Below are 21,066 nucleotides of genomic sequence, written 5' to 3'. Positions count from 1 at the left end.
AGATTGAACACCGCCAAGCTGGAGGGTGCCGGTAGGACCTCAACGCATGAAGAACTGAGTCTCAGATTTGCAAACAGCTGAGATCAGTAACTTTTGTTTTGTTTTGTTTTGTTTTGAGATCAGTAACTCTCTTGACCTCCCCGGGAAAGTTCAAACACCTTTCCGAAATTGTTAGGGCCACCTTCAGGACTCCAGGGGTCGCTGCAGTCCCCCAAGGAGCCTCTCTAGGCTCGCCGCGGCGTCCACTCGCCGTTCTCGCGGCGGGGTGAAGAGCGCGTGCGCCGGCCGGCCGGCCAGCTGGCCGGCAGGGGGCGCGCGTGCGCACAACGGTGCGGGCGGCGGGGCGGGGAGGGCCGCGGGGGAGGTTGAGGCCGTGGGGCGCGCGCGCGCGCGCGCGCTCACGGCGCTCGTGCGCGCGCAGGCACCGGAAGTGTGCGGTTGCCATGTAATATCCTGGCGGCGCGGGCGCGCGAGCTTCTTGAGGCGGCGGCGGGGCGGCTCGGCAGAGCGGGCGGTGGAGGCGGCGCCCACCGGGACCCGCTGAAGGCGCTCGCGGCCCAGTCGGCGGCGCCGGCGAGCCTGTCGCTTGTTCGCTCCGTCCGCTTCGCTGCGTCGGGCGAGGAGGCCCGACGGCGGGAGGCAACATGTCGGTGGCGGGACTGAAGAAGCAGTTCTACAAGGCGAGCCAGGTGAGCGGAGGCCGGGGCGGGGTGTGTTTGTGGGGGGGGGAACGGGGTGCCGCCAGGAGTTGGGGATCGGGGGGGGGAGGGCCCCGGGGGTCCTCGAGAAGGCTGCGCGGACGCGTGTCCCCCGGCCTGGGAGGACGGGGTCTGCCTTCGGGGGATCGGCGGGGTCGGCGGGCCCCCTCGAGGTGGCCCCGAGGCGCGGTCCCGGTTTCAGCGCCGGTGGGGGGGAGAAAGGGAAGAAACGGGGCCACCGGCCGTCGACAGTCGCCAGACAGCCCGGGGGCAGGGAAACTTGGGGCGGTTTCCCGCTTCTGAGGAAGAGACAGATCCTTTCCGTGCCCCCCACTTCGAGCGTTCTGAGGAAAGCGAGACGGCGGGGAGGGCTTGCTCTCTCCCCAGAGACGGGGACCACCGAGATTGGGGGGGGGGCGGCCAGAACTTGGAAACACAAGCAGCCGCAGTTTTAGTGGAGTTTTAGTGGCGGTGCCAAAATTCACTGCTGCGAGTCCCCGGGCCTCTTTGGTTTCGTTTTTTTGGGGGTCACACCGGGCTGTGCTCAGGGATCGCTCCCGGTGGTGCTGAGGGCTGCGGGGACTGGACCCAGCGTTGACGGGGGCTTCTTTGCGGCTGCTGGAGCTCGAGCCCTGGGCTGGCAGCGTGCGAGCGAGCGAGCGCCGAGCTGCTGCCGGCGCCTCCTTTTCTCTCCCCGAGACTCTGCTTTTCTTCATGAATCGTGCCTTGGAGTTCGCTCACACTTGGATTGGAATCTCTGCTGCGGGTCGTGCTTCTCTGGCAGGCGGCCTGGGTGCTGTCAGGGCGTGGGGTCGAGTTGCATCTCTGGCCCCTGGAAGCACCCCCAGTTCTGACAGCTATTCCACTCAAAATTGCCAAATTTCCCCAGGGGGCGCCCCCCTCCCCTCGGCTCCCCTCCAGAGCTTTTGCCCTACAAACTCACTTGTAAAACTTTGAATCTTTTGCCAGGGGCATCGCGCTGGGTGGGGGCTCGGGGCTGACTCCTTGCTCTGTGCTCAGGGATCACTACTGGGGGTCCTCAACGAACCATATGGGGTGCCGAGGATCGGACCCGGGTTGGTTGTGTGTGAGGCAAACACCCTCCCCGCTGCACTATTCTCTGCGATGCGGGTGGGGTGCCTCTCCAAGATAACAGCTTAATTTTGTTTTGGGATTCTTTTTTGTTCTTTAGGGTTTTTGTTTGTTTGTTTTTTTGGCTTTTTGGGTCACACCCAGCGATGCTCAGGGCTGACTCCTGGCTCAGGAAGCACTCCTGGCAGTGTGCGGGCGGCCCTATCGATGCTGGGGATCAAATCCAGGCCTGCCTCATGCAAGGCAAAAACACACTCCCGGCTGTCCTGTCACTGGCCCAGAGAGTGTAGCTTCAATGGGCCAGATAGCTCCACAGGTCAGGAGTCAGGTGAAAGGGGGTGTCTGTACGCCTCAGGCTGGCCACATGCCAAGTTCAGGCTGTCACTTCAGATCCAGGAAGCTGCAGGCTTCGCGAGCATCAGGTGTGGATCTGGGTGGCTGCACTCCCCAGAAGAGTGATTGGCAGTATGGGGAATTGTGTGGGCCCAGCTGGCATACCTACAATCTGGAGAGGGCAAGTGAATGGGAGGCGGGGTGGGGGAGAGTCCGGTAGCGTGCAGCTGGTCCCTTTGCTCCTTCAGGGGGCAAAGGAAGGACCTAGGTGGTGAGCGCGGGATGAGCTACTTGGAGTCTGTGTCTTGTGCTCTGGAGGAAGCAGAGGATCGTGGTCCCAGCCAGCTCCGTGGCCTGGGCCAGGCGTCAGCTGCGCCGGGAGAGCACTGTGCATGTCTCTGAACCCCACCGGCCAGCCACGTCCCTGTAGTTGTTGGGAGAATTCCTGGGCCTCCTTGTTCCTTCACGTGCTGCCTTAGGGCACTCAGGGCTCGAGCTGGTGGCCTCAACTGTCCCCAGCCAAACATCTGCTGCCGGCACTTGGGATCTGCGCGAAGCGGCTGGAAACCTGGAAAGCACCACCCGCCCCTGGAGTGTGCACATGGGCGGGCCGCATCGATCCCCTCCCGCAGCATTCCTGGGCCTGGCTGCTGGCCACTTCCTGCCCACTCCTGTCACAGTCTTGGCCTCCTGCTCCAGTTCTCGATGGGCTGCACTCTGGGGAGCCACGCTGGCTGCCTTCCACGCTCTTCCGCGAGGGTTTCCACAGCCTCCCCAGCTGCTGCTGCTGCTGCTAGAGTTGATGTCCTCATCTGGGTGTTTCTTTTCCCCTTCTCAGGGACCCTCCCACCCCCCACCCCCACCATGGTCTCATGCACCCTCACAGTGGGGTCGACCACCTGCCAGAGTGGTGTCTTTTGTCACGCAGCATCAGTGAATGCTATTGGCTTCTTGTTGTTGTTGTTTTAAGTTTTGGGGCCACACACAGCAGTGCTCAGGGCTTACTCCTGACTTGGAGCTCAGGAATCACTTCTGGCAGGATTCGGGGAACCGTTTGGGATGCTTGGGGATGGAACTGGGGTCAGCTGTGTGCACGGCTCTGCAGCTTGCTTACTGATTTCCATGTAAATAGACATTGCTGTCACCCCCCCAGTCTCTTTGACCTTCCCTGGGGTGGGGGTGGGGGTGCAAGGGTTAATTTCCCACTCCACAACACAGATGGCACTAGGGACAGGGATCTTGACAGGACTGTGGTTCTTAGCCAACGCCAGCCCCCTGCCCTATCCGCAGCATCTGGAGGTGTTTGTGGGTCGTCAAAAGCGGGGGTGTTCCTGGCATTGAGTGGGCAGGGGCTGGGGGTGCTGCTCAACATCCAGCAGGACGCGCAACCCACATACTTCACCCAGCTGTCAACAGGAGCTGAGATTGTTGAAGGGAACCTGTCCTCTGAGATTTGCCAAGAGCAGTCGCCCCTGGGGAGTCTGTGGAAACCACACAGGGCCAGGGCCTTGGGACAGCCAGGAGGGGCGGCCCAGGTTCGATCCCCGGCATCCCATAGGGACCCCGAGCCTCGCCAGAAGTATCTCCCTGAGCACAGAGCCTGGAGTAACCCCTGAGCATTGCCGGGAGTGGCTCCAAAACAAAGCAAAACGGAACAAAAAAGAACAGGATTCCTCCCCTCAGCTCCCAAGCTTGGCAGCTCACATTTCCTCCTTGTCAGAGCGCAGGGGGCAACATGTGTCCGGGTCAGGGAGGGTTTGGGGTGTGGGACCCAGGAAGCAAAGAGGGGGCCGGCCCTGGGAGTGCCAGGTTCTCAGGGGTCCAAGGGACTGTGCCCCAGTTCCCACCACCGGGTCCACCCTAGTCTGGTTCACCGTGGGCGGTAATTTTCAGGTTGCAGTTTGAAAAGCCGGGGCTTGAGGGGAAAGTGTGGAGTCGGGGAGTTCTCCTTTCCCCAAGGGTCGAAGAAGATTAGATGATTCCGTGCCAACGGGGAAGAGGGGGCATCTGCCTGGGGCACCCCTCTCGATTGCTCCCCATGCGTACCTCACTGGGGCCTTTTGGGGTGTTTTGGTGGGGTTTTTTTTCCTCTTTTGGGGCCACAAACAGCTGTGCTCTGGGTTCCCTTCTGATCGTGTTGGGAGGAAGGGCCCTGTGCAGGCCCTGTGCAGGCTCTGAACCAGGTCAGTCATGTGCAAGAAGGCAGGCAGCACCTTACCCCTCTGTCCAGGCCCTCCAGCCCCAGAGGGGGAACGTTCTGGAAGCTCAGGAGGGCAAAGGAACCCAATGTGTAGATGTAGCCCTGCGTATGGTCTTCTCCCGGCAGGGTGGGTCTGGTGTGTATCTGTGTCTGTGTGTGTGTGTTGTGGTGTGCTTGCACACTTGCTCACCATCTGGGTCTCCAGACCTACTCTGCCAGCTAGTTTTCTGATAATTCTTGCACTGGGCCGCCCAGATGGGAGCATGTACTGAGAGTTCAAGTAGGCAGCCGCTCGGAATGCTGGCCTGGTCTAACCTCCTCCTCCTCCTCTTCCTCCCTCCTCCTCCTCCTCTTCCTCCCTCCTTCTCCTCCTCTCTCTTTTTTTTTTTTTTGGCCAAAAGGAAGGAGAGGATTGAGTTGGAAGTAACAGATTGGTTCCGTCTGAGTGGGGAGGGGAAGGCATGACTGCCGTGTCCCAGAGCTTGGAAAGTGGTGACATGTTTCCTTGGCGCCTGTTTCCTGCTTGAGAGGTAACTTCCTCCAAGCGGCACTGGGGGGACAGGGAGGGGGTCCGGAGGATGTGGCTGGGTTTCTGACATGTCCCCAGGCACTGCTTATTTTAGACCTCACCGAGTAGCATCTTGCTTTGGATTTGTGGGTGGGGCGTTTCTGGGGCCCGTTCCCGAATACACGGGCACAGTCTGTATATGCTTGGCTTTGGAGGGAGGGCCGGGCTAAAGCTCTACACTCAGGAATCCCTCCTGACAGTGCTCAGGGGAAAGTATGGGATGCTGGGGATCGAACCTGAGTCAGCCAGGTGCATGGCAAACACCCTCCCCACTGTCCTGTCGCTCCAGCCCAGAGCCCCTCAACCTTGGTGTGTGTGGGAGTGCAAGAAGGATGCCCCCCCTCAGCAGTGGGGGCGGGGGTGGGCTCGCTTCAGAAGGTGCCTCTCTGGGCCCCCGGTTGTGGGAAGGCCACGAGGACAAGTGATGGAAACTGGGTCACGTTCACGGTCCCAGAAGCCAGAGTGATAGGACAGCGGGAGGGCTCTGGCCTTGCATGTGACCCACCTAGGTGATGTCCCGGACACCCAGCATCCCTTAGGGTGTCCAGGACATCACCAGGAGGGATCTCTGAGCACTGAGCCATGAGGAAGCCCTGAGCAATGCGGGACGTAGCACAAAGTTCACCATCTCCAGTGGCTCTCCCCACTGGTCCTGTCAGACACCTCCCCGGGACCCTGGTAGGTGCTTTCCATCCTTCCTCGGGGTGCTTGGCCAGGGACAGATGATCCAAACGTTTGAGGCTCCCTGGCTCCCCCGCCAGGAACCTCCTGAAACCCATAGATAGTCCAGCCAGCCAGCTTTGCGGGGACCTCCCTGCGGGAGATACACCGTGAACCCGCCTTAACCACCCACACTGTGCCCCGGAAGGGGACATCAAACTGCTGCTCCCCACCCCCTAGACCTGTGCCCGAAAGTTCGCCTCTGACTCAGAAGCTGGTTTATTAGAGACCAGCGCCAACTCCATGGGTGCTGATCCTGCTTATCAGGGCCCTCGGGTTCTTAATTATATCCCCTGGCCACTTAGTCACAGCCAGCTCAAGGGTTTCACTGTCTCTCTCGGTCCCTCGCAGAGGAGGGCCAGGGGCCTGTCACCCCCAGACCTATCGGGAGCCGAAAGAACAGCACCCAGGGCACTGCCACCTCTGCCCGCAGTGTATCGGCGCTGGGATGTGGGGGACCCACGTGCCCCACTCTGCCCTGCTTTGACCACCTGTGGACGTGTGGACTTCTGCCCAGAGCGGGACAGCTGACAGGATGGGACACGCATTCGAGCTGCCCTTTGTCTCTGCCCTTTGCCCCTGACCCAAGGGCTCCATCCCCAGAGCCTGCCCTGGCTTGAGCTCAGCTCTCTTCCTCTTCCTTCTCTTTCTCCTCCTCCTCTTCCTCCTCCTTTCCTTGACATTGTTGCCAGAATTTTGAAACCACCTGGTCAATAAGCTGAGCTCCGCCTGCGCCTTAGCTGTTGAAAGGCCCGAGTTCGTGGGCAGGTGGGGGGGAGGGCGGTGGTCTGAGCAGGGGCACCCTGTGAGACTTTCTTCCTGCCCTGCTGGCTGGGTGGAGAGTCTGGGGGCCGGAAGTGCTCCAGGGGTTAGGAACTCGAGAGTGGGTTCATCCTGCCAGAGCCGCAGCCGCAGCCTCCAGCCTGGGGGGCGGGGGAATGTCCCTGGAAAGCTCGCCCCAGACTGTCCAGCGGGCTGCTGCAGCTGGTTCCTCTCTCCCCGCCCCCCTTCCCTCCTCCCGGGCTCTGTCCCCCCCCCCCCCTTCCTCTGTCCCGCCCTCCTGCCCCTCTCCTGGGGCACTGGTGGCCTCTTTCTCCTGAGCGCTGCAGTTTGGGGGCTTTTTTTTTTTTTTTGGCTCATTTCCTGTGGGGCCCGGGGTGGGGGGTGGGGGGGCCTGGAAGCAGCAGCCAATGGACAGCTTTGGCGCTTTTTTCCCTCCCATCCTAGGAAAACTGCTGACTGGGCTGAGAGCAAGGCAGGGCGGCGAGGAGGGGGGCAGGGGGCCACCCTGGGAGGCGCCCCAGCCCGGCTGGCCGGGAACTGGCCTTGCCATTTCCTCTGCGGCTCCTGACTCAGCCGCGGCGCCCCCACTGGAAAGGGCTGCTGCCTGGGCCCCCAAGTTTCACACCTGGGCAGGAAGTGCCCTGTGCTGTCCCAACCCCTGTGGGAGGTGCCACCATGTGTATGTTGCGGGAGGGGAACAGGGGACACCTCTTTGCTGTCCCCTCCCTCCAGATGCCAGCTGAGCTGAACCGTTTCCTCTGCAGATAGAACCCCTGTTGCTGCTCGTTTTTGTAGGCCTGTCCCAGGAGCCCGGAATACCCTGGGCTGGCGGGAGGGGAATCAGGGTGGCCCGGACAGCCAGAGGGACGCGCAGGCGGCCATGTGTCTCTGCATGCCTGTGGCAGACGGCAGCATCATGAGTCTTGAGCATGGAAATGTGGGCGCGTGGGCTGCATGCCCGGGCCATCCCTGGCTGACCTGGGGTGCAGTGCCAGCCTCCCACCCCAACCTGCCCCTCCCTGGTGGGCAGCACGCCCGGTCCGACCAGTTGGCGGGGCCCTCCTGGCCGCCTCCCATAGGCTGCAGCGCCTTGCCTGCCTCTGCCTGGCCCCCCTGCACAGATTCCGGTTTGCCAGCCCCCTCTTAGTGTGTCTGTGTTTGGGAGCCACACCTGGTGGTGCTCGGACATCATTCTGTAGGTGCTGGGGCAACTCTGTGCGATGCCAGGGTTGGAACTGGGGTTGGCTGCGTGCGGGGGGGGGGGAGGGGGAGGCTGTAACTACTGGACTCAGTCTTTGGCCCTCGTTTGCCCTTTAGAGCCCCTTGTGTCTCTTCCTTTATCCTAGGGACCCCGTACCCTGGGATCTTTTCTTCCCTCCACACCCAAATTCCTGACAGAGCTGGGTGACAGGCCTCAGTCCCCCTCCTTGGGGGCTTGGCTGACGAAATCTGCAGGCAGGTGCCCCCAAAGTCAATGGAAAGCTATGTGGGGCCCATGATAAGCCTTGTGCTGGGGTTTGGGGGTCCCTGCTCAGGCCCAGGAAGAACCCCGGGGAAGTGGGGTGTCCAGCAAAGCCTTGAAAGGCTTCATAGAGAACAAGTCTGACAGGTTTCATGGGAGAGAGAGCTCAGAGTTCTGAGCTGCTCCCCTGGTCAGGAGCTGGCCTGACTGCAGGGTTTCAGGGACCTAGACGCCACTGGGCAGTGCCAGAGGGGCCGGGGAATGGCAGGGGAACAGACTATCACCCCAAGGCTGGGCCAATACTGAGAGGGGCACTGGCCAGCTCCCAAACCCATCTGCCCCATGGCCCTTCCCCTTGTCCTGCCTCGCCCCCAACGCCTTCTCTGGTCCCCACTACCCTTACCTGTCCCCTCATACCCCTAGGGGCCTCCTGGCCGAACCGTGACTTGCTCCCCATCATCCCCAAAGACCAAGACCCAAGGTGCAGAGCTGTGACCACCTGCCTACCGAGCCTTGCGCTGTTTTTTTTTTTTTTTTATTGATTCACACTGGGTTGGGGGGGTCACCCAGCCGTGCACAAGAGCTGCTCTATGTTTGGGGCTCACTGCAGGCCCTGCTGGGGGACCAGGTAGTGCTAGGGCTGGACCCCGGGACTCCCACATACCAGCTTTGCTCCAGCCCATGCTTCACTTCCTCAGCTTCTTGGCATCATTCTTGGTAGGGGCACTTGGGCCGTACCTGGCAGTGCTCAGGGGTCACTTTATAGGATGCTCGGGAGACGGGTAGGGGAATGTGTATGCGGTGGTGGGGACATGGCAGGCGCCCTAAGCCCGGTACCATCTCTCCAGCCATGCGCGTCTGTATATACATGCCACCTGATTTTCCTGGAAACCAACCAACCTACCTTACTTCTTCTTTTCTTCCTTCCTTCCTTCCTTCCTTCCTTCCTTCCTTCGTTCCTTCCTTCCTTCGTTCCCTCCTTCCCTCCTTCCCTCTCATCAGGGGCTGACCACACGCTGCATCTGGGGAGGACCCCCCCACGTGGGGTCGAGCCCTGGGCTGTCGCCCCTCATCCTGGCTTGTCGGCGCCACTCCTTGCCCACCTTGTGTGTCGGTCATTGCCTGTGTTCGCCCCTTGCCCCCACCTGCACCAGAAACACTGCAGTCCCAAGTGAGTGTGCCCGTGAGAACTGAGAGCGCCCGTGAGAACTGCCGACGTGCCCCGGTGCTCTCGAGACGGCCAGGAAGTGAGCGAAGCTGTTTCCTGGCCCTGCGGGCCTGCAGGCCGTGCAGCCAAGTGGCTGGCAGAGGTTTGTCGCTGACTGAGCAGAACTGTAGCTTCCCACTCCTGGATCCCCGGTCTGTCCTCTCTCCCTGAGCCCATCAAGTCAGCGAGTCCCCCTCAGGGAACCGAGACTGGGAAGCCCATGAAACTTAGAGGCGAGGAGGAGTAGCAATCAGGGGCTCCCCTCCAGCGCCCCACCGCCTCAGGGGCCAGTGAGAGCCTTGGGCAGGGCAAAGGCCTGTCTGCCACGTCCCTCAGCTCCCCAGAAGGATTAACAGGAGAAGTGACCTCCTTCCATAGGGGGCCCTTGATGCCACATCCCTGACTATCCCCTGACCCCCCAAGCACTCAGCACCCAGGGCATACGGGCCCTTTCAGACACCTCCTTGGTGTCCAAATTGTGGATCGGAGTCCAGAACAGGACTCAAGGGTGGAGTTCTGGGTTCCATCCCGACAGCATGTGGCCTCTGCTCGACCCAGCTAGTGTCCCCGGCCCCATATATTCCTTCACAACCCAAGTGGAGCCGCCTCTTCCATGCAGGACACTTGACCAACAGGGTGTGCGGCACCCCATGGTGGGTTGGCATTCATTGGGCAACCCGCCCTCTGGAGCAGTGACACCCCACCTTGCCAGCGCCTGCACCTTGGCTCCTGCCCGGTCCTCACTGGGCAGCTGCCTTGTCGCTGTCCCCTGGGGGCATGTCTTGAGTCTAGAGGACCCATCGAGGTTTTCAGCAAAGCCGGCCTGGAAAAAACCACTTTGTGTCTCCATCTCGGGAGGCGGGGCTGGCGAATATGGGGTGCCTGTCTCGCCCACGTGCTGAGGATGTGGGGAGGACCCGTGCCTGACTTCTTGTCAGCCTCACAGAACTTGTCAGCAGAAAGGGCGCTTGCCTTGTTTGTGATTGATCAGGGTTCAATCCCCAGCATCCTGTATGGGCCTCCAAGGACTGCCCAGAGTAATTCCTAAATGCAGAGCTCATAGTAACCCCAGAGCATCACTGGGTGTGGCCCAAAAACAAAAATAGACTCCGCATACTCATGTCCCCATGGTATCTTCTAGAACTCATGCTTCCAACCCCAGCCTCCCCAGTGAGGTCGGCCTGGGGCCTTGCTTTTCCCCAGGACCCCTGGTGGCACCTCCATTTCATCGCCATCGTCTGCCGTTTCTGTCCACTTTGGCAGAGTCACCTGCTGACGTGGGGTGATGACCCCACATCAGCAGGGCAGAGCGACCATGCAGGCAAGTCTCCCAGCCCAGGCCTTGTTTGGGGGCCACACCCTGTGGTGCTGGGGATGAACCCAGGGCCCCCGCATGGACAAGCCTGGGCTCCAGGACCTTCCTTAAGCCCCATAAGGATTCTTCTCCTTGAGTTTATTTTTGGCTTCGGGGACCACACCCAGCAATGCTTGGGAGCTACTCCTGGCTGTGGGCTCTCGTGTCACTCCTGTTAGCGCTGAGGGACCCTGTATAGTCCTGGGGATGGGACTAGAGTGGCCGCAGGCAGGGCAGACACTGTCCCCACTGTCCTCTCTGTCCAAGAGGGTTTAAAGGGAAACACGAGGCTAGGTTTGACAGGTGGAGGGCACAACAGCTCAGAGCAGAGGCTCCCAGGCCGGCCCTCAGCCCTTGTGTTTCCCCGCATGTGGGGTGCCTCCCAGCTCCTCTCTGTACCCCATCCTCGAAGTGCTTGACTCAGAGGGTCACTCCCAGCAGTGCTGAGGAGTCAGCCGGGGCTCCTGCCTGCGGCCTGTACCCACCTTCGACGGGGACCCCTCTGATTCTTGGGGGGCCTCAGGGGTTGGGAGCACTGCTGTTCTTTGTTGCCTTGGCAGATAAGTACCGTCCCACAGCCTGTCCTGAGAAGGGAGCTCAGCCTATCTTTAAGTCTCACGTGTGGGCCAGAGTGAGGGCCCCCCCCCCGCCAGGAGTGAGTGCAGAGCCAGGAGTCACCCCTGAGCACCGCAGGGTATAGCCACAAAAAGGTCTATGCGTGAGTGTGTGCATGCACGAGTGTGTGTGTGCGCACGAGTGTGCATGCATCTTTGTGCACACCGCCTGCATGTGCGTGGTTTCTTCCCCATTCACTCTCCCCGTGCTGGGGTGAGGTCAGCTTAGAAAAGGAGGTGCCTGATTCTGCCGGCCCCATGAGGATTCTGAGTTATCAGGGCTGGACTAGGGCCCTGTGTAAGTCAGCAGACCACCGTGTTCTTCAGGGGGCCTGATGAGGAGCTGTCCAGCTGTCCTTCTGCCTCCACTCAGCTGTGCCCCAGCTAGTCAGGATGCATGGGGCACCCAACTCCCTGGCCCCAAGGCCTGTGGGCCTGTCCCCCTCCCTTTCCTTTTTTTTTTCTTTTTTGGTCACACCCAGCGATACTCAGGGGTTACTCCTGGCTCTGCACTCAGGAATTACTCCTGGCGGTGCTTGGGGACCCTATGGGATGCTGGGGATCAAACCACGTGCAAGGCAAACGCCCTCCCCGCTGTGCTATTGCTCCAGCTCCATTCCTTTTCTGCTTCTTGACCTCTAGTATTACCACTCGCGGGTTCCTGTGGCACTGAGACCCTCCACCCTGGCTGGAGGCTGTCCGGCTCGCTTGGGAATGAACTGGCTGTGGGCTGACCCTGGACAGAGGGCAGTCATGGTCCTGGCTACCCTTAGGCCGTCAGAAGGGGATGAGCAAGGGCCCAGGCCGGAGAGTTCCTCAAACCAGATGAGCAGGACCCCATTGTGGCAAAGTCAGGTAGGAGAAACGACAGGGCTGTCCCTCCTCCAAGGTGAGGCACCAGGAGGGCAGGTGCCTGAGAGAGGAGGTGGCAACTGTGTGACAAGGGAGGTGGCTGAGCACGTCAACCCTGCCAGGTCAGGGTCAGGAGGACTTCCTGGAGGAGGTGGCCTCTCATTCCTTTAGGCCACCTCATTGAGACTTGGGCCCAGCTGCCAGTCATGTTCTGTTGCCCGAGGCTGTCCCAGCACATTTAAAAGGCCTTCCCGGGATTTCCAGGTCTGAGACATGCTCAGGAGCAGAGCAAATAGGTAATAACAGAGTTATCAGGGCTGGACTAGGGCCCTGCGTCTGATCCCCAGTGTCACATGAGCACTGCCCAAGGGGTCCCTCATGGCTGCCCGAACTCCCCAGAGTGAGTGGGAGCGGCATAGCCCAGCCAGAGGGCCCGGGGGATTTGCCGCCTCATTTGTTTGTGGGTTGGGGTTTCTATTTCTGAGATGTGGGCCTGAAGCTGGTGTTCTGAGTCGGCTGTCATGAGGCCCCGGAGGACCCTGGCCTCGCCCTGGGCTGGGAGCACTGACTAGGCAACCTCGCCACAGCCGCGGATGCCAGGGATGCCGACTTGGACCAGGCCCAGCTCCGAGCCCCAGAGGAGGCCGGGCACCTCCCTAGACATCCCTCTGGCCTGCTGCCCAATTTTGTGGCAGCCCTCATGGCTTTGTCCTCACCTGCTGACCTCCTGGGCAGAGCCCAGGTCAGCGGGGGCTCGGGCACTCTGGGCATTCATGGAGGATGCTCCAGGACGCCAGCCTACGGCACTTAGCTTTGCGGGCCCAGCGCCCAGACCCCTGCTCAGAATATGCAGAACAGACCAGAGGTGTTGGGCAGGGAGCGCTGGCTTCCCGCAGTCACCCCTGACAGTGGCCCCATGTGCCCAACAGAGAAACCCCCCAACACACACAGACACACATACACCAAGCACCATAGGGCAGGTGAACAGGCCCTATGGGGCCCACAGCCCACAGCCCTCATCACTCCTACCTGAGCGCCCCCACAAGCTGCCCACAGGCCTGCTTCCCACCGCATATAAGGGGCCAGCCAGGGCTGGAGTGATACCACAGCGGGTAGGGCACTTGCCTTGCATGCGGTTGACCCAGGTTTGATTCCCAGCATTCCATATGGTCCCCCGAGCACCACCAGGGATAATTCCTGAGCGCAGAGCCAGGAGTAATCCCTGAGCATCGCCGGGTATGACCCAAAAAGCAAAAGGGGGCCAGTCAGGGAACCGGGGCGCCCCCTGAAAGGGGGTGCCGTTCTTGGAAGCTCAGATGCTTGCTCTAGGGGACAGGACCTCCTTGACCTTAGGCCAGCGCTGGGGACCCCCTGAGGGGCGGGGCCTGCCCAGTCACCCTGTGTAAAGGGTGAAGTCGTGTAGTTGCTGTGCATTGGAGGAGCGTCATCACATGCTCTGGAGGGGCAGGGTTGGGCTGCCCAGTCACTGGCACGTGGACCTCAGGTTCCTCGTCACCCCATTTCCAAGACTGCTGAGTCACCTGCGGGGAGCGGAGAGAGGGAGGGCAGCCCTTCCTACTGACCGGGCTGGTCCTGCCTTTGTGTCTTGCAGCTGGGACTGTCCCCAGTGGGCGCTGGGACAGGGACCTGTGTGACCCAGGCGGGGCCACCAAGATGTCCAGCAGGTCCTCGGTCTTGGGCTGGAAAGAACTGAGGACTGAAGAAGGGGTGGGCGGAAGGTTCTAGATGGGGAACCAGAAGCCCAGTCGACCCTCCCGCGAGTGAGCTGGGGGTGCTCAGAGAGGATGCCTGCTAATTTCCAGGGAGTGCCGGCGGGGAGCTGGGATGAAAACCTGGGGTCTCCCCAACAAGGACATGGTTCCCACGAGATCTCAGCACTGGTGGGTCCCTGTAACCCTAGTGGGAGGGACCTGAGGAACAGTGTCCCTGGAGCCTGGGATTTGACCATGGAGCTGAGTCTAGGGCTCTCCCTGTCCTGTCGTGTCTCCCCACCGCCCACCTCCATTCCCAGGCCTGGGCAGTGGCCAGGGCCTCCCGGGCTGGGTGGTTAGGCACAGCATCACCCTATCACCTTCCAGCCCTGCTTTGATCTGCAGGGGGCGGGGGTGGGGGCAGGCGTCTGGCAATCACACCCTCTCCACCCTCACCACCCACTCCCGACTTGCGCGGCTCTTCTGTCCCGCCTGACTTGTACAAAGGGCAGCCGCCGACTCTGGTCCTCTACGCAAAAATATTTATTTACCCAGGACCGGGCCACTCAGGTGGCTTCTGTCTGCTAGGCCACAGTTCTGATGGGGGCGGGGCGGTAGTATGTGAATTTGAGGCCTGAGTCCTCTCCAGCCCCCTCCCTCCCACTGCTAGTGCTTTGTCCCAGTATCCCAGGGCCACAGAGGGGTGGGGGGAGGGACGTGCTCCCTTCCTAGAAGCCGGGCTGGCTCACTTCAGAGCCCAGCTGGGGTGCCATGGGGTGCGTGTGCCTGCACCCCCTAGGCGGGCCATGGGAAATGGCTGGGCTGTCCATCCAGTGGACATTCTCGAAGTGTGGAAACAGCCGAGCTGTCCGGGCACTTGGCCCCAGGCCTTGCAGATGGCCAGAGGCCACAGCTGGGCAGGATTTGATTTAAAGCATCGCCCTCCCTCCCACCTCCTTTGCTCTCACATGCCATCACCCCAGCTCAGGAATGTGCCAGCCCTGCCCCGGATCGCGCCGCTGCAGCCTCCTCCCTGCTTGTCCAACTAGGTCGACTAGGTCGGCCCCGGGCGCCCCCTTCCCATAACAGGGCTCTGGGAACTGGCCGGTCCTCCCTGGCACCCCAGGGGGGCAAGAAGAGCCATCCCTGCTCTCCCCATCCCTGACTGCCTCGAGCCCACCGTGACTCCTGCCTGCTCCCAGCTGGCCACCAGTGCCAGCGCCCCAGACCCCACATGATGCTGTCCGGGGTGCCGGGGCTGGCAGAGCCACCCTATAGCAGCACCCCCGGGTTTGAACTCGCAGCCTCACTCTCGTGGTCTTGTTCTTTGTTTCTGAGCCAAACCTGTCTGTGCTCGGGACTTCCAGCTCTGGGCTCAGGGGTCACACCTGGTGGGTGCTGAATCCTGGTCAGCTGCTTGCAGGGCACCTGCGTCAGCAGCAGACTGCCTCTCTGACCCTTGCTCTCTGTGTTCTGAGCCGCCCAGACCCCCGCCTTGCGGCCCAAGCTGGGACTTTGTCTCCAGGACAAGGAAGGGGAGCCTACTTGGGGGAGGGGTCCTCCGCCTCAGGAGGCTCGCGGCTGCCAAGAGCGTGACTGTGTGTCCACAGGACGAGGCCCTGCAGCCCTACCGCCCCCTTCCACACACACGTTCCCCTAAACCGGAATTCATCAGCGCCAACTTGAGATTTGGCCCCCAAGGCCACACAGCACTGGCCCGTTTTCCATCCCCGTGAGTGGGTTCTGTTACCAGCCCTGCGGCTGCTTTCCAGGCCCCCGCCACCCCAGGTGATTCGATTCGATCCGATCGGACCCGGTGCAGCTGCCACCCTGTGGCTAAGTGCGCACCCTGATGAATCGGGCCGGGGCGGTGCCTCCACGTGTTCTTTGTCCCCATGTCAGAGTCTTTGTCCCGCACCCCCGCACTTGGCAGCATGGCCCCTTTCCCGGGTGGGACCTCAGGATTCAGACCCGGGGCCAGCACACGCAGACGGAATTTGTGGGGGCTCCAGGGTAACGACGGTCCCGCCCCCGGGCGCTGCTCTCTGCTGCCGCCCGCCCCCACGCAGCACTGCTGCTCATGACAGCCCCTCTTAGCCTGTCATGCAGGCGTGGGTGGGACGGCGGGCCAGGGATCCCAGGGTGTGAGGGGAAGGGCGGGCGGGGGGGGGGGGGGGGGTGGACCTCTGCTTACTCACGCCCACATCCTGGCACTTGCAGCTTTGGGGGGGCAAGGCACAGGCATCCCCCAAATAAGAGGAGACTCTGCAGACAGCACTTGCCTTGTGTCTCAGCCCCCACCCCAGCCTGGACCCCCAGCCGCATGAAATGGAAGGAAAAGAAACTTGGGGGGGGGCGGAGCTGGAGCGATAGCACAGCAGGTAGGGCAAACGTTTGCCTTGCATGCAGCCAATCAGGGGTTTGATTCCCAGCATCCCATATGGTCCCTTAAGCACCGCCAGGAGAGATTCCTGGGTGCAGAGCCAAGAGTAACCCCTGTGCATCGCTGGGTGTGATCCAAAAAAGCAAAAAGAAAAAGAAAAAAAGAAACTTGGGGGGTAGTCAGAGGACTGGAATCTGCAGGGCTTCCTGGTTCGATCCCTGGCACCGCATGGGTCCCCTGAGCACTGCCCCAGGGTGGGGCTGAAATTGAAAAAATGCTCATAGTGTGGGGGAGAGAGGAGTCAGTCTGGGTGGGGGGTGGATTCAGAGAGAAAGGCTAGAGTAGGGCCTGGATTGACATGAAGGGGCCCCCAGGAACCTCCAGGATAGGGGGTGCTCCCCGAACTCAGCTCCCTACACATTCATCATGGGGCAGCCCTGGAAGTTCCGGGATGCGGGACCCCGAGCCACACTGTGCGGTCCCCTGGTACAGAGCCCAATCAAAGTGACCCCCCCATGGTGTATTTCAGGCCTCAGCCCCCAGCCCCACTGCCCAGCGCCCCCTCAGCCACCTCTCAGTGGCCTGGGTGGGCAGAGCTGGGGAGATTCCACAAAGGCCCCCATTGTGCGCCCACAGCCTTTGACTCAGGCTTTGCCCTGGCCCAGTGCCCCCGTGCCCCAGGAGAGCAGCAGTAGGGGAGGACGCGGTCAGCAGCGCCTGCCTTGGTGTCCCCTCCTCGGGGAAGGGACATGGGGACCCCAAGATTTCCACGCCGCCCCCAGGGAGCCTGGCCTGCTGCTGGAGCTTCCTTGGCATGCCACCCACCATGGAGCACGTCCGTAGGGTGTGGGGGGGGTCTGGCCGGAAGGCACGGTTGGGGGTGCCAGTGGGCGCGGCGCACGGCAGCGGCTGCTCATTTCCCCCTTGGCAGCCACCGAACGTCCTGTCCCAGCAGCATCAAAAGAAGTGAAACTGCGGTGGGGTTCACACGAAGTGCTCCCCAAAGCTCCTTCCTCTGGGGGGAGAGCCGCCCTGAGGTCTCACCTCCCACGGGGGTTTCCTTTTTACCTGCATCCCCCCAGCCCCCAGAGCTGGTGCCCGACAGGGGGTCTGCGAGGGCCCCCTCGCCTTCCCCTTCTGTTGTGATGACACCTCGTTCCCAGCCGCAAGTTGGGCTGCCCGGGGCCAAGGACCCCACCCTAAGGCCCGTGCCACCTTCCCGGGCTCCAGCACCCCATTCTACAGCAGGCGAGCCTGATGCCCTTTGGGGAGGGCAGCCAGTCTGTGCCCACAGGAGGGCGGAGTGCAGACACAGGGCCCCCCCGTTCGCCTCTCAGGGGCCCCTAGGAAATGTGTTTTGAGGGTGTGTAGTCCCTACCGAGATCGTTGGGAGAGAAAGGGTGCCGAGTGGGGGCCTTGCCCTGAGACTCCTCCCAGCGCCAAGCTAAGTTACACACTGGGCCCTGGCCAGTGGCACCAGAAATTCCACTCTACCAGCTGGCAGGGCCCCGGGTGCGCCTCAGCGCCCTCAGCGCCTGCTGCCCACCCACACGACTGGCCCTGGCATTGGGGTCCCCCCACCCAGGGGCGACCAGGCTTGTGTCTTGGGGCTGCTCTGGGGCCATGACTGCACCCCACACACTCACAGGAGGGGTGAGAGGCGAGAGCAGGGGGCACGTGTTGCCCCCTGCTCAGTCAGCGGAGCCCCTCCAGGATGGGCAAGCTGTGCTCACTGCCTCACAGGAGTCTGGGGGGCTTCACTGAGCACCCCGAGGCCTGCTGGCATGTTCCCAGAACACCCATCCTGCCCCCTACCCCTTTTGTCCTCCACCCTTGCCCGCTCATGTCCTCTGCCCTGCCCCTCAGCTGGTCAGCGAGAAGGTCGGCGGGGCTGAAGGGACCAAACTGGACGATGACTTCAAAGAGATGGAGAAGGTGAGGGTGGTGCGTGTGGACCCCCCCTCCCCCAGCCAGCTTAAGAAGGGGAAGGGCACAGCAAGGGGGCAGCGGGTGGGCTGCAAGCAGTTGGGCGCCCCCACACCCCGCCTCTCTTGGCAGAAAGTGGATGTCACCAGCAAGGCTGTGACCGAAGTGCTGGCCCGGACCATTGAATACCTGCAGCCCAACCCAGGTAAGGGGCACCAGCCGCCCTCAAGTCCAGCAGTCTGCCTGTGGCCGGGGCCTGAAGCGAGGGGCTCTCGAACTGAAGTCCCCAGGGCGAGGCGGCCTGCAGGAGCAGCTGGATCCAGGAGCTCGCTCTTGGGCTGTGGGTTTCCTTTCCTGCCAGCTCTTCCCTTTGGGGGGCCAGCCAGGCTTAGGCTGAAATCATCCTCCCAGCTCAAGACGGGGTGCTCCCGTCTCCCTTGCGCCATGTGCCGGGCCGAATGCACTGGGGTCTCCTGGGCAGAGGGGGAGGCACCACCCACCCCGCTCACCGCCCTCCCCCCCCGACCCTGCTGCAGCCTCGCGGGCCAAGCTGACCATGCTGAACACGGTGTCGAAGATCCGTGGGCAGGTGAAGAACCCCGGCTACCCGCAGTCCGAGGGGCTGCTGGGCGAGTGCATGCTCCGCCACGGCAAGGAGCTGGGCGGCGAGTCCAACTTCGGTGAGGCCCCAGCAGGGCTCAGAACCACCCCCAGCGCTGACAGGGGCTGTCCCCTTACCCCCACCCCCCCACCTGAGGGGACCTGGCTCCCCCACTCCCGCACCTTGCTCTGGGCAGGGCAGAATGGTGGTGGGGAACCCGACCCAGCTAGCAAAGTCTCACGTGACCTGGTCACACACACACCCACCTCCCGCCCTGCTCCCCCCCCCCCCCCGATTGTGCAGGCGACGCCCTGCTGGATGCAGGGGAGTCCATGAAGCGCCTGGCCGAGGTGAAGGACTCCCTGGACATCGAGGTCAAGCAGAACTTCATCGACCCGCTCCAGAACCTGTGCGACAAGGACCTGAAGGAGATCCAGGTACCAATGCGCCCCTCCAGGCACAGCCCCAGGGCCCCCTGCGCCCCAACATGGGCATGTGGCCGCACCCAACACCCCCACCGCGCCCCCAGCACCACCTGAAGAAGCTGGAGGGCCGCCGCCTGGACTTCGACTACAAGAAGAAGCGCCAGGGCAAGATCGCCGACGAGGAGCTGCGCCAGGCCATGGAGAAGTTCGAGGAGTCAAAGGAGGTGGCCGAGACCAGCATGCACAACCTCCTGGAGACAGACGTACGCCCAGGGAGGGCCCTGCTGGCTGGTGGGGGAGCGGTTGGCCCCTCAGCCTCTCTTGGGCAGTGAGATGAGGTGAACAGGGAGAGACTCAACTGTGGCTAGAACAATCCCAGAGGACTTCCTGCAGGAGGCATCTCAGAGATGGGCATGGTGGGGAGGGGGCGTGGGGCTGTCCTTTCAGCCCTGCTGGTTGCTCACAGATCGAGCAGGTGAGCCAGCTCTCTGCCCTGGTGGACGCCCAGCTGGACTACCACAGGCAGGCCGTGCAGATCCTGGACGAGCTGGCGGACAAGTTGAAGCGGAGGTGAGCCCAGGCATGGCCCTTTAGGGGGCAGCAAGGCCACAGAGCGCCCTCTGCTGGGGGAAGAGGCTGTGTCCCCACAGATGCTGGGGTGAGGGGCTGGAGGGGGCACCTCACGGGTCCCGCCCACACGCAGGATGCGAGACGCTTCAAATCGCCCCAAACGGGAGTACAAGCCGCGGCCCCGGGAGCCCTTCGACCTGGGCGAGCCAGAGCAAGCCAACGGGGGCTTCCCCTGCACCTCCACGGCCCCCAAGATCACAGGTACCTGTCGGGAGGGACCCCTCAGCCCGCGTGCCGGCCTGGGCGCCCCCGGCTCTCAACACCCCCCCGTGTGTCCTCCCGCAGCCTCCTCGTCTTTCCGGTCGTCCGAGAAGCCCGCCCGGGCCCCAAGCAGGAGTATGCGTGAGTGACCACCGCCCCACGGGGAGGTTCCTGGGCCCCGGTTCTCCGCACCCAGTGACCTCACCCACCCATGCGTCCCTGCAGCGCCCCTGGACCAGCCGAGCTGCAAGGCCCTGTATGACTTCGAGCCCGAGAACGCCGGGGAGCTGGGCTTCCGCGAGGGCGACATCATCACCCTCACCAACCAGATCGACGAGAACTGGTACGAGGGCATGCTGCACGGCCAGTCGGGCTTCTTCCCGCTCAGCTACGTGGACGTGCTCGTGCCCCTTCCGCAGTGACCGCCTCACTCCTCAGCTGGCCCCGGCGGGGGCCCTGTTTACATGCGGGGTGGGGCGGCGCTCCCTCCCCCATGCCAAGGGCTCGCCCTACGGTGCTCTCAGAAACACTAACCCCCTCCGCCCCGCCACCCCCCTCGCCCGCTGCGGGGAGCCCTGGGCCCGGCGGCGCCCCACCTCCGTCCCTGCCCATTGCCGGCGATGGGCCCCGTGCCCCGCTCCGGATGCCCTCGGCCCCACTGCCACCAGCCAGGGGGCCCCTCGGGACAGGTCCCCTCACACCCCCTCCCTCTGGGGACCCCCAGCCCCAGCCAAGCACAGGGAACCTCTGGCACCAGCTGCACTCACCTGAGCGCACATACATGCTCACACAGTTACACAGCACACAGATATGCACACACGCACACACACATGCACACACGCGCACACACACACACACACACACACACACACACTCCACACTCACACACGGGACCAGCCTCCACTCTGGAAGGTCAAGCACAGGAGCCCTTCCCCCAGCCTCCGAGCAACCATTCCTGGGGGCCCCCCACGCCCCAGGGAGGTGCTCAGGGCCACCCCCTGCTTCCCCTCTTCTGCCTTTCCGAACATTGACTGCTGGGGGAGTCTTGGGCCTGGTTCACATTCCGCAGCCCCCCCAGGAGCGCAGACATTCACTCGGGGCCTTGCTTATTGCCATTATGGGGGGCCCAACAGCAGCGCGGCCTCGGGCCCATGGACATGTAACCCTGGTTTTTTAAAAAAAGTATTAAATGTCTCTTTGTACACAGCCTCTTGTCTGCTCTGTGGTGGGGGGTAGTCTGTGTGTCCCCCAGATGCATGTCTCGGGGGTCAGCCATCCTCACAGTGCAGGAGAGAACCCCGTGCC

At 62.4% G+C, this 21,066-nt stretch overlaps 1 protein-coding gene across 1 annotated transcript; it reads left to right on the top strand.

Annotated features, from left to right (window-relative positions):
- The first annotated feature begins 405 nt into the window (after positions 1–405).
- SH3GL1 (SH3 domain containing GRB2 like 1, endophilin A2) lies at positions 406–20,944 on the top strand. Its single transcript, XM_056119423.1, has 10 exons — positions 406–689; positions 17,845–17,913; positions 18,037–18,109; positions 18,441–18,584; positions 18,809–18,942; positions 19,035–19,193; positions 19,397–19,500; positions 19,634–19,761; positions 19,846–19,902; positions 19,987–20,944. The coding sequence occupies exons 1-10, from the start codon at positions 645–647 to the stop codon at positions 20,181–20,183; spliced, it is 1,110 nt and encodes a 369-aa protein (XP_055975398.1). The 5' UTR covers positions 406–644; the 3' UTR covers positions 20,184–20,944.
- The last annotated feature ends 122 nt before the right edge of the window (positions 20,945–21,066 follow it).

The sequence above is a fragment of the Sorex fumeus genome, unplaced genomic scaffold (assembly GCF_029834395.1).
Source record: "Sorex fumeus unplaced genomic scaffold, SorFum_2.1 ptg000041l, whole genome shotgun sequence".
Classification (NCBI taxonomy): Eukaryota; Metazoa; Chordata; class Mammalia; order Eulipotyphla; family Soricidae; genus Sorex; species Sorex fumeus.
This window is presented reverse-complemented; position numbering and strand designations above follow the sequence as displayed.

Bases quoted from the DNA above. Each gene is read 5' to 3' on its own strand.
- SH3GL1 (XM_056119423.1), top strand. From the start codon at position 645: ATGTCGGTGGCGGGACTGAAGAAGCAGTTCTACAAGGCGAGCCAG. The intron at 17,914-18,036 runs GTGAGGGTGGTG...CTCTCTTGGCAG, and splicing joins ACTTCAAAGAGATGGAGAAG to AAAGTGGATGTCACCAGCAA. The intron at 19,903-19,986 runs GTGAGTGACCAC...GCGTCCCTGCAG, and splicing joins GGCCCCAAGCAGGAGTATGC to CGCCCCTGGACCAGCCGAGC.